The sequence below is a fragment of the Mchenga conophoros genome, linkage group LG4 (assembly GCF_057382185.1).
Source record: "Mchenga conophoros isolate Kocher_MC1m ecotype Shallow Benthic linkage group LG4, M_conophoros_male_GT1.1, whole genome shotgun sequence".
Taxonomy (NCBI): domain Eukaryota; kingdom Metazoa; phylum Chordata; class Actinopteri; order Cichliformes; family Cichlidae; genus Mchenga; species Mchenga conophoros.
In genome coordinates this window covers 16,159,577-16,177,282 of record NC_140529.1, presented here as the reverse complement: position 1 = coordinate 16,177,282, position 17,706 = coordinate 16,159,577, and the positions used below count along the sequence as shown (strand labels likewise).

Here is a 17,706-nt window from a genome sequence, read left to right as displayed (position 1 = left end):
CAATATAAGTGGGATCTTTCTTTGGCTTTGGGATTAGGGTTAACAGACCTTGTGATAAAGTGGGGGGAAGAGACTGATTTATAAGACTTTCAATGTATACATAAGAAGAAATGGAGCCAGTTGATCTGCAAAAGCAATGTAAAATTCAGAGGTTAAGCCATCGGTTCCTGGGGATTTATTAAGTTTAAGACGTTGAATAGCGGGCAGCACTTCACCAATAGATATCGGCCTATCACAGAAACTCAACTGATCTTCTGTTACTGTTCGCACATCAGGGATTTGTTCCATAAAGTTCAGACCAGCACTCTCATCAAACTCTGACTTGTATAAATCTTTATAAAAATTGGAGCAATAGGTGGAGACTTTTCGGGGGTCATCAGTTATAATACCGTCAATATTAAGTCTCCGAACAGAACTAAGTTTAGAATGAGATTTCTCTAATTTAACAAAGTAGGATGAGTGTTGTTCACCTTCTTCTAATCCTCTTCTCCTTGATCTCACAAAGGCTCCCTCTGCTTTCAGTTTATAGATATCATTTAACTTACTCTGTTGCAAAGCTAAGTCAGTTTTATCTTCTTCAGATAGGTTTTCTGGTGGGATCTGAGTGAGAGCAGATATCCTAGGAATTACATTAATTTCTTCATTTTTTCTTTGTTTTGCTGCAGATGAGCCATGCTCTCTTAAATATTTACCGGCTTCAAATTTAAAGACTTCCCAATTTTGACAGCAGAGATGACTGGTTAGGGCTTTATCCCAGAAACGTTTGATTAATGACAAAATATCTTCAATCACTTTTTCATGTTTTAGAAGGGAATTATTAAGTTTCCAGTAGCAGCTCAGTGATACCGCTTTGTGGTCCGTGAGTGGAGTTGGCATTATATTGGATATAACATTATTCCTATTTAAGCAATCAGATATTAACCAGAAGTCAGTACGGGATTTAGAAGAGTTGGATTTGTTACTCCATGTAAATAGTCTGCCTTTAGGGTTTTTAATTCTCCAAATGTCTATTAAATGAAATTTTTGCATAAATGTATTTAAACAACAGGACAGAGAGTTATTTGAGCTAGGTGGCCATCTGTCTAGTGAAGGATCTGGAGCAATGTTAAAATCGCCTCCAACTAATAACAGGAGATTAGGATATTTGGATAACCAGAACAAAAAGCGTGTTTCAAGGGCATCCAATAACAAGTCATTATGAGACTTAGAATTAAAACCATACACACTGGCAAGAAGAAGAAGTGTACCATCAATGTTGACTATCATAGTGTCCTTCTGAGTCCATTTCAGAGTGCATAACGTTCCCATTAAATTTGTTCTTCAGAGTAATAACTCCTGTCAGTCAGTGGCATCAGTTCAGGACTTTTGCTGCGGTTGTAGTCATGTTCGGCAGTCACGGCATTCTTGGGGCTGGTTTTGGAGCCAGCTACACCCGTGTTTCTCTCCATTTCCTTGGTTGCTCCTTTGGTTAGACTTTTAAATTTCTTGGGTGTTTCTTTTTCCTTCCTTTTGCTACCCTGAGTTGTTGGAAACCTCGCTGAGGTAACAAAGCTTTCCTGCTGTTAGCTGAGCTATCGCTTTGCAAAGAGGCTAGGGTCGCGAAAAAATTCTTTGAAGTATGGTTCAGGAAGCCATTAGTTAGAAGTGCCGCATACGTGTACTGAATAAGATCAGTAGGATAACTCACTTGTGATTCAGAGAAAAAAACGACGGCTGAAAGGGAAGTAAAACTGCAAAATCCTGCTTAGCCACGGAGAAGAAGAAGGAGCGGGGCGGGGGGAAAGAAGTAGTGATGTGCGGATCGATTCTGAAATATCGATTCCTCCGATACCAATCCATACTTGCTTCATGCCCTGGGGGACGGGGCTGTGGCTCCCCCACACCCTCTAGCACATAGGTGTCAAACTCTGGCCCGCGGGCCAAATTTGGCCCGCAGCCTAATTACATTTGGCCCGCGAAGCCATACAAAATTACTATTAGAGCTGGCCTGCCAGTATTATACAGTGCATGTACTGCTAATACTACAATTCCCAGAAAACTGTTGTTGTTGTGGTGCGTCAGTCATGACAGGACCCATTAGCACCCTCTCCTCTGTTGACCATAGTCATAGCAACCATGCAAATACTGCCATGCTACCTATCCCAAAAGGGAAAAAAGAAATGCAGAAAACAGGAGCTTTCAGGACAGGTGGGAGAATATGATAAAATTTGATAAATGATAAAATGATATATACATATATACATATGCATATACATTTTTTATTTAAGAAATGAATTCCACTGATGTGTTATTTAATTGGAATTTTGATTTTGCATGTGTGCAATATTAAGTTATATATACATTTATATAAGTTATATATATTGTTTAGTATTAAGCTTTGCTTGTTCCATATTCAGTTTTTCAGCAAAACTTGTTTGAGTCCATAAGAAAAGATTCCTTGTTATATTTGGAGGAAGATTTTTTTTCAATAAATATTAATGTTAGCCCGCGACTTTGATCCAGTTTTGAATTTTGGCCCACTGTGTATTTGCAAAACCCGGTATTTGAGTTTGACACCCCTGCTCTAGCAGATCATTACATGAAGGAGCCTTTTAAAAACAAGCGCATCCATGCTCACAGGTGTACACACGGGTGCTCACACACCCTTTTTGGCTCCTACCCCAAAGCCCATGCGCTGTCGATTTTACGTGCTGCACAATAATGTTTAATATTTAGTATTTACTGTTATTTTCCCATGTTATATTCGTGATGTTGTTTATTGTATTGCTCTCGTTTTCTTCTGCTTGTTTTCTTTTTTCTTTCTCAACAGGTGATCCAGGTGATTGATATATGTATTTTTGTTGTCTGCTTATTTAGTTGGTTTTTGTTTTTTTGCCCTTTATCTCTATCCCTCTTCTCCACTGTTTTTCCCCCCTCTTCCTTTCTCCCTTTTCTTTTCCTCATTCAAGTCTGTCCCGTATCTAGCAAGTGAAAATGAAAAATAAATAAAATAAACAATAAAAGGTGAAACAAATACACCATTACAGCAAGGCTGGGATGGTCAATTTGGTAAAGTAAATCCGTTGGGCATCTTTCTTTGCCTTTAGACAATAATTCTGATGGCAAAAGAACCAAACGGGACAGGCAAAAAAAAAAGAAAAGAAAAAGATACTAATAACGATTAGAGGGGTTGTTGACTCCTCCTCGATGTACAAGACCGTTTTCTTTTAGAGTTTCTGTCTGTCGACAGTTTTCTGCTACTGAGAAAACCTGTTGGAAAAGTAGCTCAAAAACTGAAGAAAAACTCTTTACTTTGGTCTGAGAAGGAGTGGCTGCACAAAACCAAAATACCTCACCGGGGTGTTTTAATGGTTTAAGTAGGACCGAGTTCTGAATATGTGCGCGGTGCTCTTTTCACTAAGGGATATTATTTTTTTTAAACACATACAAGGATGTAGCCTGCCTCCACCAAGCGCTATATAAATGCAATCCGTTATTAGTCGGATAATCTTAAAGGTTTTTTATTGCGTCTGTAATATAAGAAAGCAAAATAAATCCGCTATTGTAAAAGCACACAAAACCAAAATTACCTCATCCGAGGGTGTTTTAATAAAATCATTCGGGGCTGATTTCTGAATATGTGTGTCACGGTCTGGCTGGCAGACGGTGGGGATGTGGGGAAAGGAGGACCCAAAACGCAGAATCTGCGATGCAAACAGTGCTCTTTATTTACAGTGAAAAGCTGTAAACACAATAACTCCCCGTTGCTCCCTTGAACCCCGTGTGCGTGCTTCCGTCTGTGCTCGTGCTCCCCGCTGTTGTGTTTCCGCACACCCCGTGCGTGCTGCCTTTCTGGACCACTCTTCCTCCTGCAGGGAAACCGTAGAAGCAGCCGTCAACACTAACCCTCGGCGGGTATACAGCACTGACATATGCTGACACACTAACTTGGTACGATAACTCAATGATCCCGCGGCGGTGGGAGCTCCAACACTCTCCTAAGTAGCTCCCCCGACGAGCCTGATCACCAACAGGTGTGGCAGGAACTTCAGGTGTGGCCAGTCCTCCCGCAGGGCCACACCCATCAGGCCTGCAGGTGGCTGTGCTCCATCCTCCAGCCTCACCCGCAGACATACACACGTACACACCCACACCCTGCCTATACAGGGACACAGACTAACACAGCATTGTGCAGAAAAACACACACATCACCAAAAAATAATAATACTAATAACAACAACAACAACGGTCAAAACTGCTCACGGACCCCCGAGTCCTCCAGAGCCGGGTCCGTGACAATGTGCGCGGCGCTTCTTTTTTGTACACATACAAGGATGTAGCCTGCCTCCACCAAGCGCTATATGAATGCAATCCGTTACTAGTCAGATAATCTTAAAGGTTTTTATTGGGTCTGTAATATAAGAAAGCAAAATAAAGCCACTATTGAAAAAAGAAATAGTTATTTACTGTGGAAAAAAAGATCACATTGTCATAATAATGAAACAGAATTCTGACTGCTGTCTGTGGAAAACTAACTGCTGCTCTGTCTCTCTATACAGCACTGACTCAACAGAAATCTGCTGCGTCACCCCCATGCCTCAGGAACCCCTCCCTCTCTGATCCCCCCAGGAACCATACCCCTCCCCTCATGCTTATGGAACATATTACACACATCTGAAAACGACTAGACACTTCCGGAGTATTTCTGGTAGGGTCAAAAGGTCTAGGCTGAGGCCATCAATCATAAATATGTCCAATCTCGCCATTGCTGTTTATTGCAGCAACAGAAATGCTTTCCATACTGATTAAAAATGCTGAGTTTGGTAAGATATCTATCCTGGGTAAAGGATTTGGATTTGGGAATCAAAGCACCCCCAAAGATTTCTTACTTTTTTTGACAATATTTGCTGTTTGTGGGACACACTACTAAAATTATAAAAAGCATACAGTACATAATTGAGATGCAACATTTTAACAACAAAAGTTTAGATAACCCCTCCTCCCTCCCAAAATGGTTTGTTCCAGCTCGGCTCTCCCCTGCTCTGGCTCTAGCACCGTTGCTGCCAGAGAGATGGTGGCTGAGACGCAGCGAAGCGGAGGTGGAAGCACCTGCCTTAACACAGGACATATTAACTGCATTTAACCTTCAGTTACTCTTTATATAGTTAGGTAGGAGTCAGGCCATGTTTCTTTTTAGCTGAAAAACATTACACCCAGGTAACCTGCTGTGTTGAAAACGACTATGTTTGCTACCCTACAATCCGTCCTGCTCTGTAGTGAAATCAGCGACATTTGACCGTCCTGTTGCTCCCATTGAAATGTATATAGCCTATTTAAAGTCTGAAACTTAACACTGTCTGTAGCCTGCTGTTGTTACCACTGTCCTGTTTGAAATGGAATGAGAGAAACTGGTTAATTTGTCCTATGTGTATGTGCCGATATTGAACCCAAGGTACTAACTGCTAACTGGCTGGTGGCCCATTAACCTTATAACTCCTGGTGTGTGTGTGTGTGTGTGTGTGTGTGTACAGAGAGACACCCAGATTCATAATGGATATGAGGAAGTTTTTTAAAAAAAAAAAGGAGCCACATTTAGGTAAAAGTGTAAGATCAAATGATTCGTGAATAAAGGATAATGTTGATTCAATATTTATATCCTTTATTAGATGTACATGTGGTTTGGTTATTTGCCTTTTGGTTGAAAGTACACTGAGAGAGGACTTTTTTATTAGTGATCTTAATAGTATTTTCTAATCAATTTGAATACAATCTATTTGTGTATGATTGTCAGTCCAAAGAAAGAGAGAGGAAAGAGGGGGATGTACAAGGTCAGGAAAAACCAGGTAAGAAAACAGACAGGGAGTACTAACAGGCAAAACAGAAACTGTTAAACTGGCAAAGAAAAAAAACAACAACTAATTTTACTCATGCAATCTGGAAGTTGTGTTCTCCCTATATTAAAGCTGCTATACAGAATCTGCAAAACAAACTGGGTTGTCAGTCCTGGCACTGCATTACCATATTGAGCTTCAGTCAGAGGAAGTCACGGTTGCCAAAAACCTTTTGAAGCTCAAGAGTGAGGCTGGTGCCATTCCAGATATGCTAACATTGTACAATCTTCTGGATAATCAGATCTTCCCCACACTGAAAACTGTTATTCAGGTTGCCCTAACAAAACCAGTTAGCAGCTGTAGCTGTGAGAGGTCATTTAGTGTCTTGAGTCAGCTCCATACCTGGCTGAGAAGGACCATGGGTCAAAGCAGACTCCAGCACCTGGCTGTGATGTCAGTTGAGAAAGAGATGCTTGAGAGACTTGACCACCAAAATGTGATAGACAGATTTGCCAACCTCAAGGTGAGGCGACATAGGTTAAAATAAAAGAAAAAAATCTGGAGAGCCATAGTAGTATCTGCAGTAAAGATCTTTTCATACATTGTATACATTGTACCAGAGGCCAAGGTGTCTCAATTTTTCTAATTTTTTAATAATATTTTGTACATTTCAAGGACTCTTCTATTTTTGGAGTGTATTTTTTATGTATCTGCATTATATTATACATTCACTTTAAAAGTGAATCTCTGTCCAAAAAATGCACTCTGTTTACTTTTTACTCACTATGAGCATCATTCATTATTCTCCCACAATAATTAAGGTTGGGATATGTATTTTTTTAAAATTCCAATCCATTCTTCTTTTGCAGTAGTAGTCTTTAGCAGCATTTAAATAACCTTTATCAGATTTGATGGTTTTGTTACAGACTTTTCAAAAAAGTGTTTTGCTTTTCTTTCCCAAATGTGGGGATTAAATTGTGTTAAAATGTACAAAACAGTGATGCCATGTTTTGTGACGAGGACCCAGGCACAGAGAGACTTGATGAATTTAAGAATCTTATGATTTAATAAAGAAATTTGCAGACTTGCACAGAGAGGGTAAAATTATGATGACTGATAATGGAGATGAAGACAACAGACGATGAGGACAGGGAGGAACAGGGGTTTAAATGCACCAAGGAGACAGTCAGAGGGAACTCGGGAGAACGGGAGACATTTAAGGATGCAGGGACTAACAGAGACAGGGAAGAAGTCTCATCATGACGAGTAAAGTTTACCTTGCCTGGATGGGCAGCTCTCTGGGTGCTCAGCACCCCCAAAGCTCTGATCCTAGAATCGCCCCTGGGGTTAAATCTGAAATTAAACAAATGGGAGATCTTACCCTTAACACTAGATTTACCATTGTTGTGAGTGCGCGCTAGTGATGTGCATTTATACAGCCGTATTTCGCACATGACTATGAAAGGCGGAAGAGAAAGTAGTTCCTTTGAATGTAGACAATCCGAATGTTATAGTTTCTTTCCACTGTGTTCCTGTTAATGATAAACTACAAATTTACTGTAAATTACTAAAATATCGATATTTTAATGTGAGAATTGATTCCAGAACATAAATGATTGGTATCGGAGGAATCGATATTTCAGGATCGATCCGCACATCACTACTTAATATCCTGTCGCTACCCCGCAGTGTTCACTTTTCTAGCAACCATGGCCGGAGTCGGAGAGCTGTCCAGCTACGCCAGCGAAGAAATGCACTACAACTTCAGCGACAAAAAGAAGTTCATCACCTGGAGGAGGCTGTGGATTTTCCTCGCCAAAGCGGAAAAGGTTTGATATAATGATCTGCTGATACAAGCTTATGAAAGAAGTCCGCGACCTTTACAGAGCCCTATCAAGTTTCCTGCTCTAAACATAGTTATAAGGAGGTCTTACGAGTCGTGTGGATGCTACCCGGTGCTGACTGAGCAGACTGTTACCGTCTTTGTCTGGAGGTCATAGGTCATATTTTAAATGAACATTTGGCTACGTCCACACGTACCCGGGTATTTTTTAAAATGCAGATTTTTCTATGCGTTTGCACCTTTTGTCCACACGTAAACGGCGTTTTCGGTCATTGAAAACGGAGATTTTTTTTTTAAAAAAAACGCCTGCCAGGGTGGATATTTTCAAAAACTCAGTTTTTGCATTTAGGTGTGGATGAAGAAAACGGGAGAAAATGCAACATCAAAGTGTGCGCCACGTTATTTCGGTGAAATGAATTTCTACAATACTGTTAATTGTACTCTCTGCAGTGTCTAAATGCTTAAATATACACAGTTACTGCCCCTCTACACATAGGACTCGGTTCTGCTTCTATGCCCCATCTTTGTTTACTTCTAGACTTCTGATTGGCCAACATTTCTACACGGTAGGAATATATCGCCAACTGTTGCTTTGGCATGTTCCTAGCAGCGTTTTCCTTCATTTTTGCGTTTACGTGTGGACGGGATTATTTTTTTTGAAAACGGAAAATCTGTTTTCAAAAATACCCGTCAACATTATTATGAGATTCTAAAATTGAAAATCTGCAGTTCGTATTTTCTATCGCAGAGCCACGTGAGCTTCGACACGCATGCGTACATGTTCTGAATCATTTGAACAGCTGCTGCTCTCTCGACAGCGAATGTTCCTGTGAACGAAAAGCTCTTCAAGTGGGAAAATTAGTAACAGTTACTCTGGCTAAATGCTGTTGTGTTTGTGCTCTCTTCTCTACTGAGGTTTTATTTGACCAGTCTGACCTATGACCCCTTTGACTGGACAGAGGTACTTTATTATCTGGAACCTTTCTGTACTGCTGTAGGAATCACGTGACTACGGTGTCCCAACAGAATACAGTCCAGTCTAATCAGCATATTGAGCGCCTGTGCCGCCTCATGAGGACAGCACATGATGATCAAAACTGGAGAATAGAGATGCTAATAGACAGACTAATGACTAATGAACAGCAGGCTGTTTGCTATCAGCTTAGCAATGCAAGTCACTGACTTTTACCCAAACATCCTTTCCATCAACAGAAGAGCCAATACCGCAAATACATGTATTTATAATAAAACATGTATTTACATAAAAACGTATTTGCATTTGTAACTGTTGATAAATATCTTAAAAGTAAAGAACTGTATTATCAAGAGTCAAAAAGCTCCACATAAAAAGCTTATAAGTAAACTCTGAAAATGAAACTCTGCAGGAAATGGTTCAGAATTCATTCTGTAACTACAAGCACTTTTGTTTTGCCAGCTCTAAACTTTACGAGTTGCTTGTAGGAACTCTTCCTGTTTGTCATCATGTCTCTGTGTTCAATGTTCTCCTCCTCAGGCTCTGGGTCTGCCCATCACTGATGCTCAGATTGCAGAGATGGAGAGCCATGCAGAGGACATTGACTTTGCCGTGGCGGCTGAAGAAGAGCGAAAGCTGAGGCACGATGTCATGGCGCACGTCCACACCTTTGCACACTGCTGCCCCACAGCTGCTCCCATCATCCACCTCGGAGCTACGTCATGCTATGTGGGAGACAATACTGTAAGTAGGACTATTGCATAAATAAACCCAGCAGTGATGAGTTTTGACTCTTTAAAGCTTCTCATGTTTGTCGTTTCTCTTCTTCAGGATCTCATTGCCTTGCGTGATGGCTTCAACATCCTCTTGCCTAAGGTGAGACTCACCTGTTTGTCCAGAAATTCTATGAAAACAGTGCAAATTAATATCAAACAAGCTTGTCGGCTAGTTTTTTGTTTTTACAGTGAGTCCATTAAAAAAAACAGGGCATTTTCATTGAATTGAATTCATGAAAAAATATATTTAAAGATGACAGGACAGGCTATCCAACATATTGGTCACATTTATTATGCATCTTCACTGCTTCTGGGAGCTAAAGATCAAAGCTGGCTGTTTGTAGCCCACGATGTAAAATAAGTTTGACACCCTGATTTGATCATTAAAGGCTTGTTTTTCCTGCAGCTGGCCAGAGTCATCGACCGGCTGGCAAACTTTGCAGAGGAATACGCCGACCTCCCCACGCTCGGCTTTACACACTTCCAGTGAGTCCGACTGCAGCTGCAGTGTTTTCATAGGCCTTCATCAGACTGATGGAGCTGTCTAACTTTGATGTCAAACACACCCACTGTGCCCCTCTCCTGCTCTCTGTACAGGCCTGCCCAGTTGACCACAGTGGGGAAGCGAGCGTGTCTGTGGCTGCAGGATTTGGTGATGGATGTGAGGAACCTGGAGCAAGCCCGCGATGATCTTCGTTTCCGTGGAGTCAAGGGGACCACAGGCACCCAGGCCAGCTTCCTGCAGCTCTTTAAAGGGGACCATGACAAGGTATAAACAACCATAAGAACCATGTGGGTGATTTCTGAAGTCCCACAGCACCGTATTGTGATGACTTTTTAATGTCAGTTTTCCTTTTGTGCCACCAGGTGGAAGAGCTTGACAAGATGGTGACAGAGATGGCTGGCTTTAAGAAGTGAGTATCAAACTCCTGTCTCCAATGTTGACTGACATGTTTTTATAACATGGTCCAAGCAGGAACAGTTTGAAACACAGGCTATAACTCATTTGTTCCATTCTTATCCAGAGCCTACCTGGTGACTGGACAGACATACAGTCGCAAAGTGGACGTAGACTGCCTGTCCACCCTCACTAGGTTGGGAGCTTCTGTTCACAAGGTGAGGAAATGTCTCCATTTAGTGGTGGTTAAAGAAACTTGGGCCTTGAGCTCAAGCTTTTCAAAAAGCTGATGTAACTGAGTCTAGGGCTGCACGATAATCGTTAGAAAATCGCGATCTTGATTCATACTTATGTGCGATCTCATTTCCAAATGACAACGATTTAAAAAGGAAAAAAAAAAGACGACGACGATTGTATCGCATTTTGATCCGGGACGTAATCTGCATGAAAACAAGCGCTCACTCTTCCTGCTCAACACATGACAAGGGCGGAGCCTTATACCACGTGATACAGAAGCTGTGCCGTGTGATGCTAAAATTAGCAGGGAAAAAACAGCAGAGTGCACGTCAGGGATGACGAGAAAGTGACAGAAAATCCGTCCCGGTCAACCACCCAAACATCAATAGCGAGAACCTTATACAGCGCTTCCCTATACACATCGAACTCCCGCAGGCACAAAGAAATTACGGAGGCTATCACTTATCACCTGACCAAAGATATGGCTCCCATCAACACTGTGCAAAACGAGGGATTTAGGAAAATGATCAACACCCTAGACAAACGCTACACAGTGCCGTCCCGCAACTATTTTTCTATTGTTGCACTACCTGCTCTGTACACGCAGCGTCGAGCAACGGTGGAGACGGAATTTCAAGCAGTACAACAGTTTGCAGCAACAACAAAACGTGAGACATTTGTTGTTTTGTTTATTTATTGTTTTTATGTTCAGTCTCAACTGTTATGAAGTTGATGTGCAGTTAAAAAGTGCAATAAATATTTATACTGGAAAAGAAAATTGTGAGAGAATCGTGATCTCAATTCCAAGCCAAAAAAATCGTGATTATAATTTTATGCAAAATCGTGCAGCCCTACCTGAGTCTAAACTTTTTGCTGTCATCTGCTGTAGATCTGCACAGACATCTGCCTGCTGGCCAACCTAAAAGAGATCGAGGAACCTTTTGAGAAGGAGCAGATTGGTACGTTCGCTCATTCAAAAGCACTTTTTACCTGTTAAACTGTGCCTCAGCCTAAAGCTTTGCCCGCTCCTCTTCCAGGTTCCAGTGCTATGCCCTACAAGATGCATGCAGAACGCTCCTGTAGCTTGGCCCAACATCTGATTGCGTTGATGGCCGACCCCCTGCAGACTGCCTCGGGCCAGTGGCTGGAGAGGACACTGGATGACAGCGCCAACAGGTCAGCCCACACAGACACACTTACACTGCTGTGAATTTGGTATGATGCAGTTCTCCTCTGTGAAGTAGATATCACATCAGTGTGGAAGCGTACAATAAATAGTAGTGAACAATGATTCCCAATTACAGGGTTTGTACGGGTGCTTGAAATCCTTAAATGCTTGAATTTTAATATTGTCTTTTCAAGGTTTGAAAAGTGCTTGAACTTCAGATGTGGAGCTTAAACGTTCTTGAAACTGTATTTCACTCACCACAAATAACTCTGGATAGTTTTCTTATCAGATAGAGAAATTAAATGAGTTGCAAAGTGTAAAAGTAACATTTCTCCGCCCGGGCTGCCGTGCACCTCTGCATGTCAGTCCGTTTCTAATGTCTGACTCCGCCCCGCACAGTCAGGGATGAGTGCACTAACATGTTGGTGTTTTAATGAGTGTTCGATGGAAAACGACAATGGCGGAGTTTGCGCTCTTGAGACACATGACAGGAGAGTCCTAGTTAATAATTTTCGAGAATGTATACATGACATATGCCAATTTTTTTTTAAACTATTATTATTTTGCTGGCTTTCAAATTTTCTGGAGAAATGATTGAAATGCACTGAGTGTAATGCAGTATGGCAGCGCTATTACAGTAGTTATGGCATTGTGATTTATGGAATATGCTGTAAACTTAGCTAACATTACTTGGCAGTAGCAGTAATGTGAGTTTCTTCACTCAAGTGAAAGCTTTAAACATTAGCCTGATACTTAACTAGCCAGCTTAAGGAAATAATGGTAATAAGAGGCACTGATCCATATGGGCACAAAGAATGGCCACTTTTTTTTGTGCTACTGAAGTTCCCTGGCTTTCATTTAATCTGTTTATTGTGAACACCTACACTGGCTTCAAGCTCAGACTGAGGTCTGTGGGGCACTATCAGCCACTGAGACAACAGACAAATATGTTTTAATATATGAATATTTCATACTCTAAGGCTGCCTGTTTATTAAAGGGAGATGAACAATTCATTATGTTCAAAGCGTCTCCCAGTCAGTGCTGTTCTCCATGACTGTCTTACTGTGTATGATGTTATTAGCACAAACACTTTAAAGATAATCATTTAGGACTTTAACAATTATACAGACAACAATGTAGTTAAACAACTTACAGTTAGTTTTATTGGGAATTCACTTTAACCTGTTAGGCCTCCAGGGGTTTTCTGAGCTTTCTGCTTGAAAATGAAATGACTAAAATAAATGGAGTATTTCTCCACAGTTACAAACTGTGTGTATGCAATCTTGCTATCAAAATAAAGCTAACACTTGTGAGATGTCATCAGAGGTGTAAATATTACTGCAGATGATACTATGTTATAAGTTACTGTGACTCAAACATAGAAAAAAATGATTTTTAAAATTTTTTTTTTATATCTCACACCTAATTAAAGTATTTTAAAGCATTTAACACCTTTGAAAATATGCTTTGGTTCACATTCAACCCCAGAAAATCATATATCAATATGGATATTACCTGTCCACAGATTCATGGTGAGGTAACTGCTCTTTTAACGGTTTGGTGTCTTCACTTTGTTTGGTGGTTTTAGAAAATGGTCTGAAATTCAGGTTTCTGTGGACACTACTCATGTCAGCATTTATATAGTCGTATCCCTCATGTTAACCGATTAAACGCGATCTCCTCCCTTTTGCCCTCGTTTTGGGGGCATGAGTGCTTAACTAGTTAAAATAGTGTGTGTGTGTGTGTGTGTGTGTGTGTGTGTGTGTGTGACAAATGTCAATATCTGATGAGAAGACCTATTAATTTGGCCTTGCTCTGTATTATTGTGGTGTTTGGTGGGGGGGGGGTTTGGTTTGTTTTTTTTCTTAAAGTGGAAATGAATATCTCTAACAAGTCGATTTGTTCACATTTGCACTTCTTTTGGACATGACTGCTTCTATTCTCTCTTTTTAACATTTATATTTTTAATTTTATTCAACTTTTTTCAACAAAAATTTCCCATGTATTTCAATGGGGAGACCCTTCAAATTCTCCTACTTCCACATAGTTGACAAAGAGCCACCATTCAAACTTTAAAACGAAGCCAAGACATTGAACTATTCAACTTGTATTTATCTTTTCAATATCTATTATACTTTGACTTCAGTTCCAGTTTAAGTTTTATGTTTTTTCACCCGTTTCAGAGTTTATAATGGGTGTGTATGGGACGGAATGTTGGGGCTAGAGTGAGACAGCTCAACTGCTAGAGTGAGAGGAGCAAAAAAATTCATCTTAAAATCTTTTTTTAAAACTGCTGCTGTGTCCACAGCGTTTGCTCTACAGGTATAATTTTACCCTTAAAACGTGGCCATCGCTGTCCTTTCACCCAATGTGTTATTGTAATAGGTGTTATGGTTCTTTCATAAATGTCACCAATGCACAGCCTCCTCCCTCCAACTCTTCCATAGACTCTAATGTTAAAAGGCTCAGAAAGTTTGTCTGAAAACCAGAAGTACAGGCCGTCTTTACACTGTCACCACGTCCATATAATAAACTCCACAGGCATGAAAACTGAGAATTCAGTAGACTAGACATTGCTGCCGCTCACGGTGAAAGAATTTTGTCAATACGACTTGTACTTTTTAATTTCGGAACAATTCATTTGGGGCTGACTTTTCTGTTCATTTTAAGCAGCAAAAGTGAGGCGCATGTCTGTGTACGTGTGTATGGAGCCATTGGGTGCAGTCACTATAGCAACCAGGCTCACACCTGCCTGCCTAACGAGCTCTGTCTCACTGTGCCAAGATTCATCTGAAACACTTCTTTCAACTGCTGCTGTGTTTGCTCTACAGCCACATTTTACCCTCAAAACATAGACAATGTTGTTCTCTGTCCAACACAGTGTCTTTCAAAGCTCAGAGATGTAAACCTTGTAAACTGTGTGGATCAAAGTGGAGGGATCACATTTTAGTCATTCAGTGATTCAAAGAATAGGAACTTTTAATATTCATTCAGATGTTTTCTGACTCCAAATAGTCTTTTCTCATTTCTTAGGTTTATCTAATTTACATTTTAAACATTTTCAGCTCTTTTCCAACTTCTCTGTGGATGTCAGCTTTTAGCAGTTCAGCTTTTTTGTTTTTCATCTCATTCAACATTTTTAACTTCAGCAATTAATTCATTTCAGTGCATACATTAAGATTCAAGCATTCATACTGCAGTTTCTTCAGAAAATTCACTTTCTAGTTATTAAATGGTCTTCCTAAGGTGGTGCTAAGTGAAACATGCATTAATTTATTTATTTATCTATTTTTTTTTTTTTTTTTTTTGGTAATGTACTGGAAACGCTTTAAAATGGACCTAGAAAGTGCTTAAAGTGTTTGAATTTGACCCTGAAAAATGCATATGAACCCTGCAATTAGGAGTGAGTAGCCCACGTGGAGTGCCACAGTGACTGCCCACTGTTTTTAAAAGGGGATTTCTCCTTCATTTTCCCACTGACACTTAAGGAAATCCATGAGAGTTTGAGGCCTTGAACCAAGTCAAACAGCTAAGAGGAATTGTGGCCATAAAGGGAAAACTGAGGGGGGGAGAAAAGAAATCAAGAGTAAAAGACGATGTACATAATTGCGTTTAATGGTTAAAGAACTACACATCCTACAATGCATTGCACATTGTTACCCAGGATTCAGTGGTTGAGTAAAAAGCTGTTACTTGTGATTACTGATGGTTTCTTTCCTCTCTTCTCTGCCTTGCTCCTGTGCAGGAGGATCTCCCTGCCCGAGTCCTTCCTGACAGCAGACATCATCCTCAGCACACTGCAGAACATCACAGAGGGTCTTGTGGTCTACCCCAAAGTCATCGAGAGACACATCCGCCACGAGCTGCCCTTCATGGCCACAGAGAACAATATTATGGCGATAGTGAAGGCAGGAGGCAACAGACAGGTAGGAGAAAATACCCTGTGAGGAATTCTCTGTGAGTCAGAATGGACACATTAATAATAGTTTTGAACATAACTGGATGAATGCATTTTTGCTTGATCAGGAGAGATGGTTTACTGGGCAGAAGATGCCAGTGGTAACCAGAAAAACAGATGACTGAAGTGAGATCATCTTACTGACTAGTAACCAGTGTTTTGACCATTTAAATGAAGAAGCTGATTACCAATAACCAGACCTGACATGGAGACCTAACAACATGGCTGTTAAAGTCAGCTCCACCTTAATGTTTCTGTTTTTTCCTGTGTCTCCTTCAGGAGTGTCACGAGAAAATCCGTGTTCTCTCCCAAGAGGCAGCAGCTGTGGTCAAACAGGAAGGTGGAGACAATGACCTGCTGGCCAGAATCCAGCGAGACCCCTACTTTGCACCCATTCTAGGGCAGCTGGATGCTTTGCTGGACCCCAAGACCTTTATTGGGCGTGCTCCACAGCAGGTACAGCATGAACAGCCTTATTTTTGTTCAGTCTGACAACAGATGAATGTTTACAGCCAAGCTGCAGCTCCCCTATTACTGCAGCTGTGTCTGTTGCCCCCCTTTGATGATAGTTTGTTTTCTTGTTCCTGCTCCTCTTCTTCAGGTGAAAACGTTCCTGGCTGAAGAAGTACGCCCCCTACTGGAGCCGTATAAGGCCAATATGGACGTCAAGGTTGAGCTTGTGCTTTAAAACATCAGTGATGTCTTAAGCTGGTTTTATGGTCGAGCAGAGTTTGCTGTCCACTCCACTCTAGGGACTGACCGTCTGTCAGCCTGGAGCGAGCTCTGTTGTCAGATGGAGGCAGCGCACAAAGTGTGTGGTACAACCAGCGTGTGGGCCGCTCTTGCTTGTACTGTTGTTGGTCAACCAGCCGCGGTGGAGAGTGAAGTTATAACAGATGAGATGAAGCGAGAGCATTAAAAACAGTAAAATGTCCACTGCAGCCACTGTGTGTGTTTGTTTTTATCTTTGAAGTTTACACAGACGGGCCATGAGACCAGCATTACTCACACTGACATGGGGAACACTTTGAGTGGCACATTTTGCAAATATTCTGAAGTAAATTCTGCGACCTTTAAATAGCCCTATCAAGTCCCCTGGTCTTAATAGACTGTTAGCGCACAGTAAAAAGAAATGGTGTATAAGTCAGGAAACACTCAGCAGTTCCAGAGTTGGATTTTATCAAAATAATATCAAGAAAAAATCATAAGGAACCCCATGTGTACCCTATACAGCAATACACTGAAAATTCGAAAAATTTTCATGAGGTTTTTTAATATTAGATAAATGCAACTGATAAGCACAGATTTTTCATTATTCTTATATGCTTGGGTCAGCGCTAATGGTAGCAAAGCTCTTTCTCTGCAGGGGTCTGGAAAGGATTTTCCATGGTGTGGAGCTGGGTCTCCAATTCAGTGAGCCTGACCTCCAGAACTGTAAATACACAACATTCCTTTCAAGTATCATTATTGCCTAACAAGGCAGAGAAGTAGCAAAAGATCTGACACACTGAGGAAAATACAGGACAAACAAGTGAAGGAGCCACTGGCTCAACTACAATCTGTGATAAGCTAGAAAATTCAAAAGGACAAAGTGAATGAATAATGTGAATATAATTACCAGGTGATTGAACAAGTTTGACTTTTTGCTGGCAATGTGGACCAAGCTCTCATAACGTGCCAGAATATCTTTTGGAGCGACCTCAGAGCTGTGGCATCACTCGGCATCATTTCATGGACTCTCCATAAACAGCTGTGAGAGCTTGTCAGCTTGGTGCTGAGGCCACAAAGAAGAAGCAGAGCCGTTTCACATAGAGAAGTCTACGAGATCAAAGGCTGACTTGTTGGCAAAAATGGATTAAAATTACACGAAATAACACTGAGGTGTTATTTTTGCAGTCCAGTACAAGAGCACCTGGCTGCAGCCACTGGGAGCATCATATTGCGACCTCCACACTAACCGGAATCACGTAACTTCGAAATAAATTTGGTTCTAAGTGTTTTTGTTTTGCTTTTCTATAATTGTACAAACTAACAATTACAGC

At 41.0% G+C, this 17,706-nt stretch overlaps 1 protein-coding gene and 1 long non-coding RNA gene across 2 annotated transcripts; one reads left to right on the top strand and one right to left on the bottom strand.

Annotated features, from left to right (window-relative positions):
- Nucleotides 1-3,682: 3,682 nt before the first annotated feature.
- Nucleotides 3,683-4,549, bottom strand: LOC146575786 (uncharacterized). The gene is made up of 2 exons (XR_014892327.1): nucleotides 3,928-4,549; nucleotides 3,683-3,848 (listed from the first exon to the last, which is right to left on the bottom strand). It is a non-coding gene; the product is annotated as an uncharacterized LOC146575786 (long non-coding RNA).
- Nucleotides 4,550-7,484: 2,935 nt separating this feature from the next.
- On the top strand, nucleotides 7,485-16,598 carry LOC146575785 (adenylosuccinate lyase-like). The gene is made up of 12 exons (XM_085270652.1): nucleotides 7,485-7,639; nucleotides 9,167-9,370; nucleotides 9,458-9,502; nucleotides 9,809-9,888; nucleotides 10,000-10,171; nucleotides 10,270-10,316; nucleotides 10,428-10,518; nucleotides 11,427-11,496; nucleotides 11,575-11,713; nucleotides 15,452-15,632; nucleotides 15,944-16,120; nucleotides 16,266-16,598. Exons 1-12 carry the CDS (start codon nucleotides 7,520-7,522, stop codon nucleotides 16,350-16,352), a joined length of 1,413 nt encoding a protein of 470 aa, XP_085126778.1. The 5' UTR covers nucleotides 7,485-7,519; the 3' UTR covers nucleotides 16,353-16,598.
- Nucleotides 16,599-17,706: the final 1,108 nt, after the last annotated feature.

What these genes read in the sequence shown, in the direction of transcription:
- LOC146575785 (XM_085270652.1), top strand. Translation starts at nt 7,520, where the DNA reads ATGGCCGGAGTCGGAGAGCTGTCCAGCTACGCCAGCGAAGAAATGCAC. An exon ending in CTCGGCTTTACACACTTCCA is followed by an intron (nt 9,889 to 9,999) that starts GTGAGTCCGACT and finishes CTCTCTGTACAG; the next exon opens with GCCTGCCCAGTTGACCACAG. An exon ending in TTAAAGGGGACCATGACAAG is followed by an intron (nt 10,172 to 10,269) that starts GTATAAACAACC and finishes TTGTGCCACCAG; the next exon opens with GTGGAAGAGCTTGACAAGAT.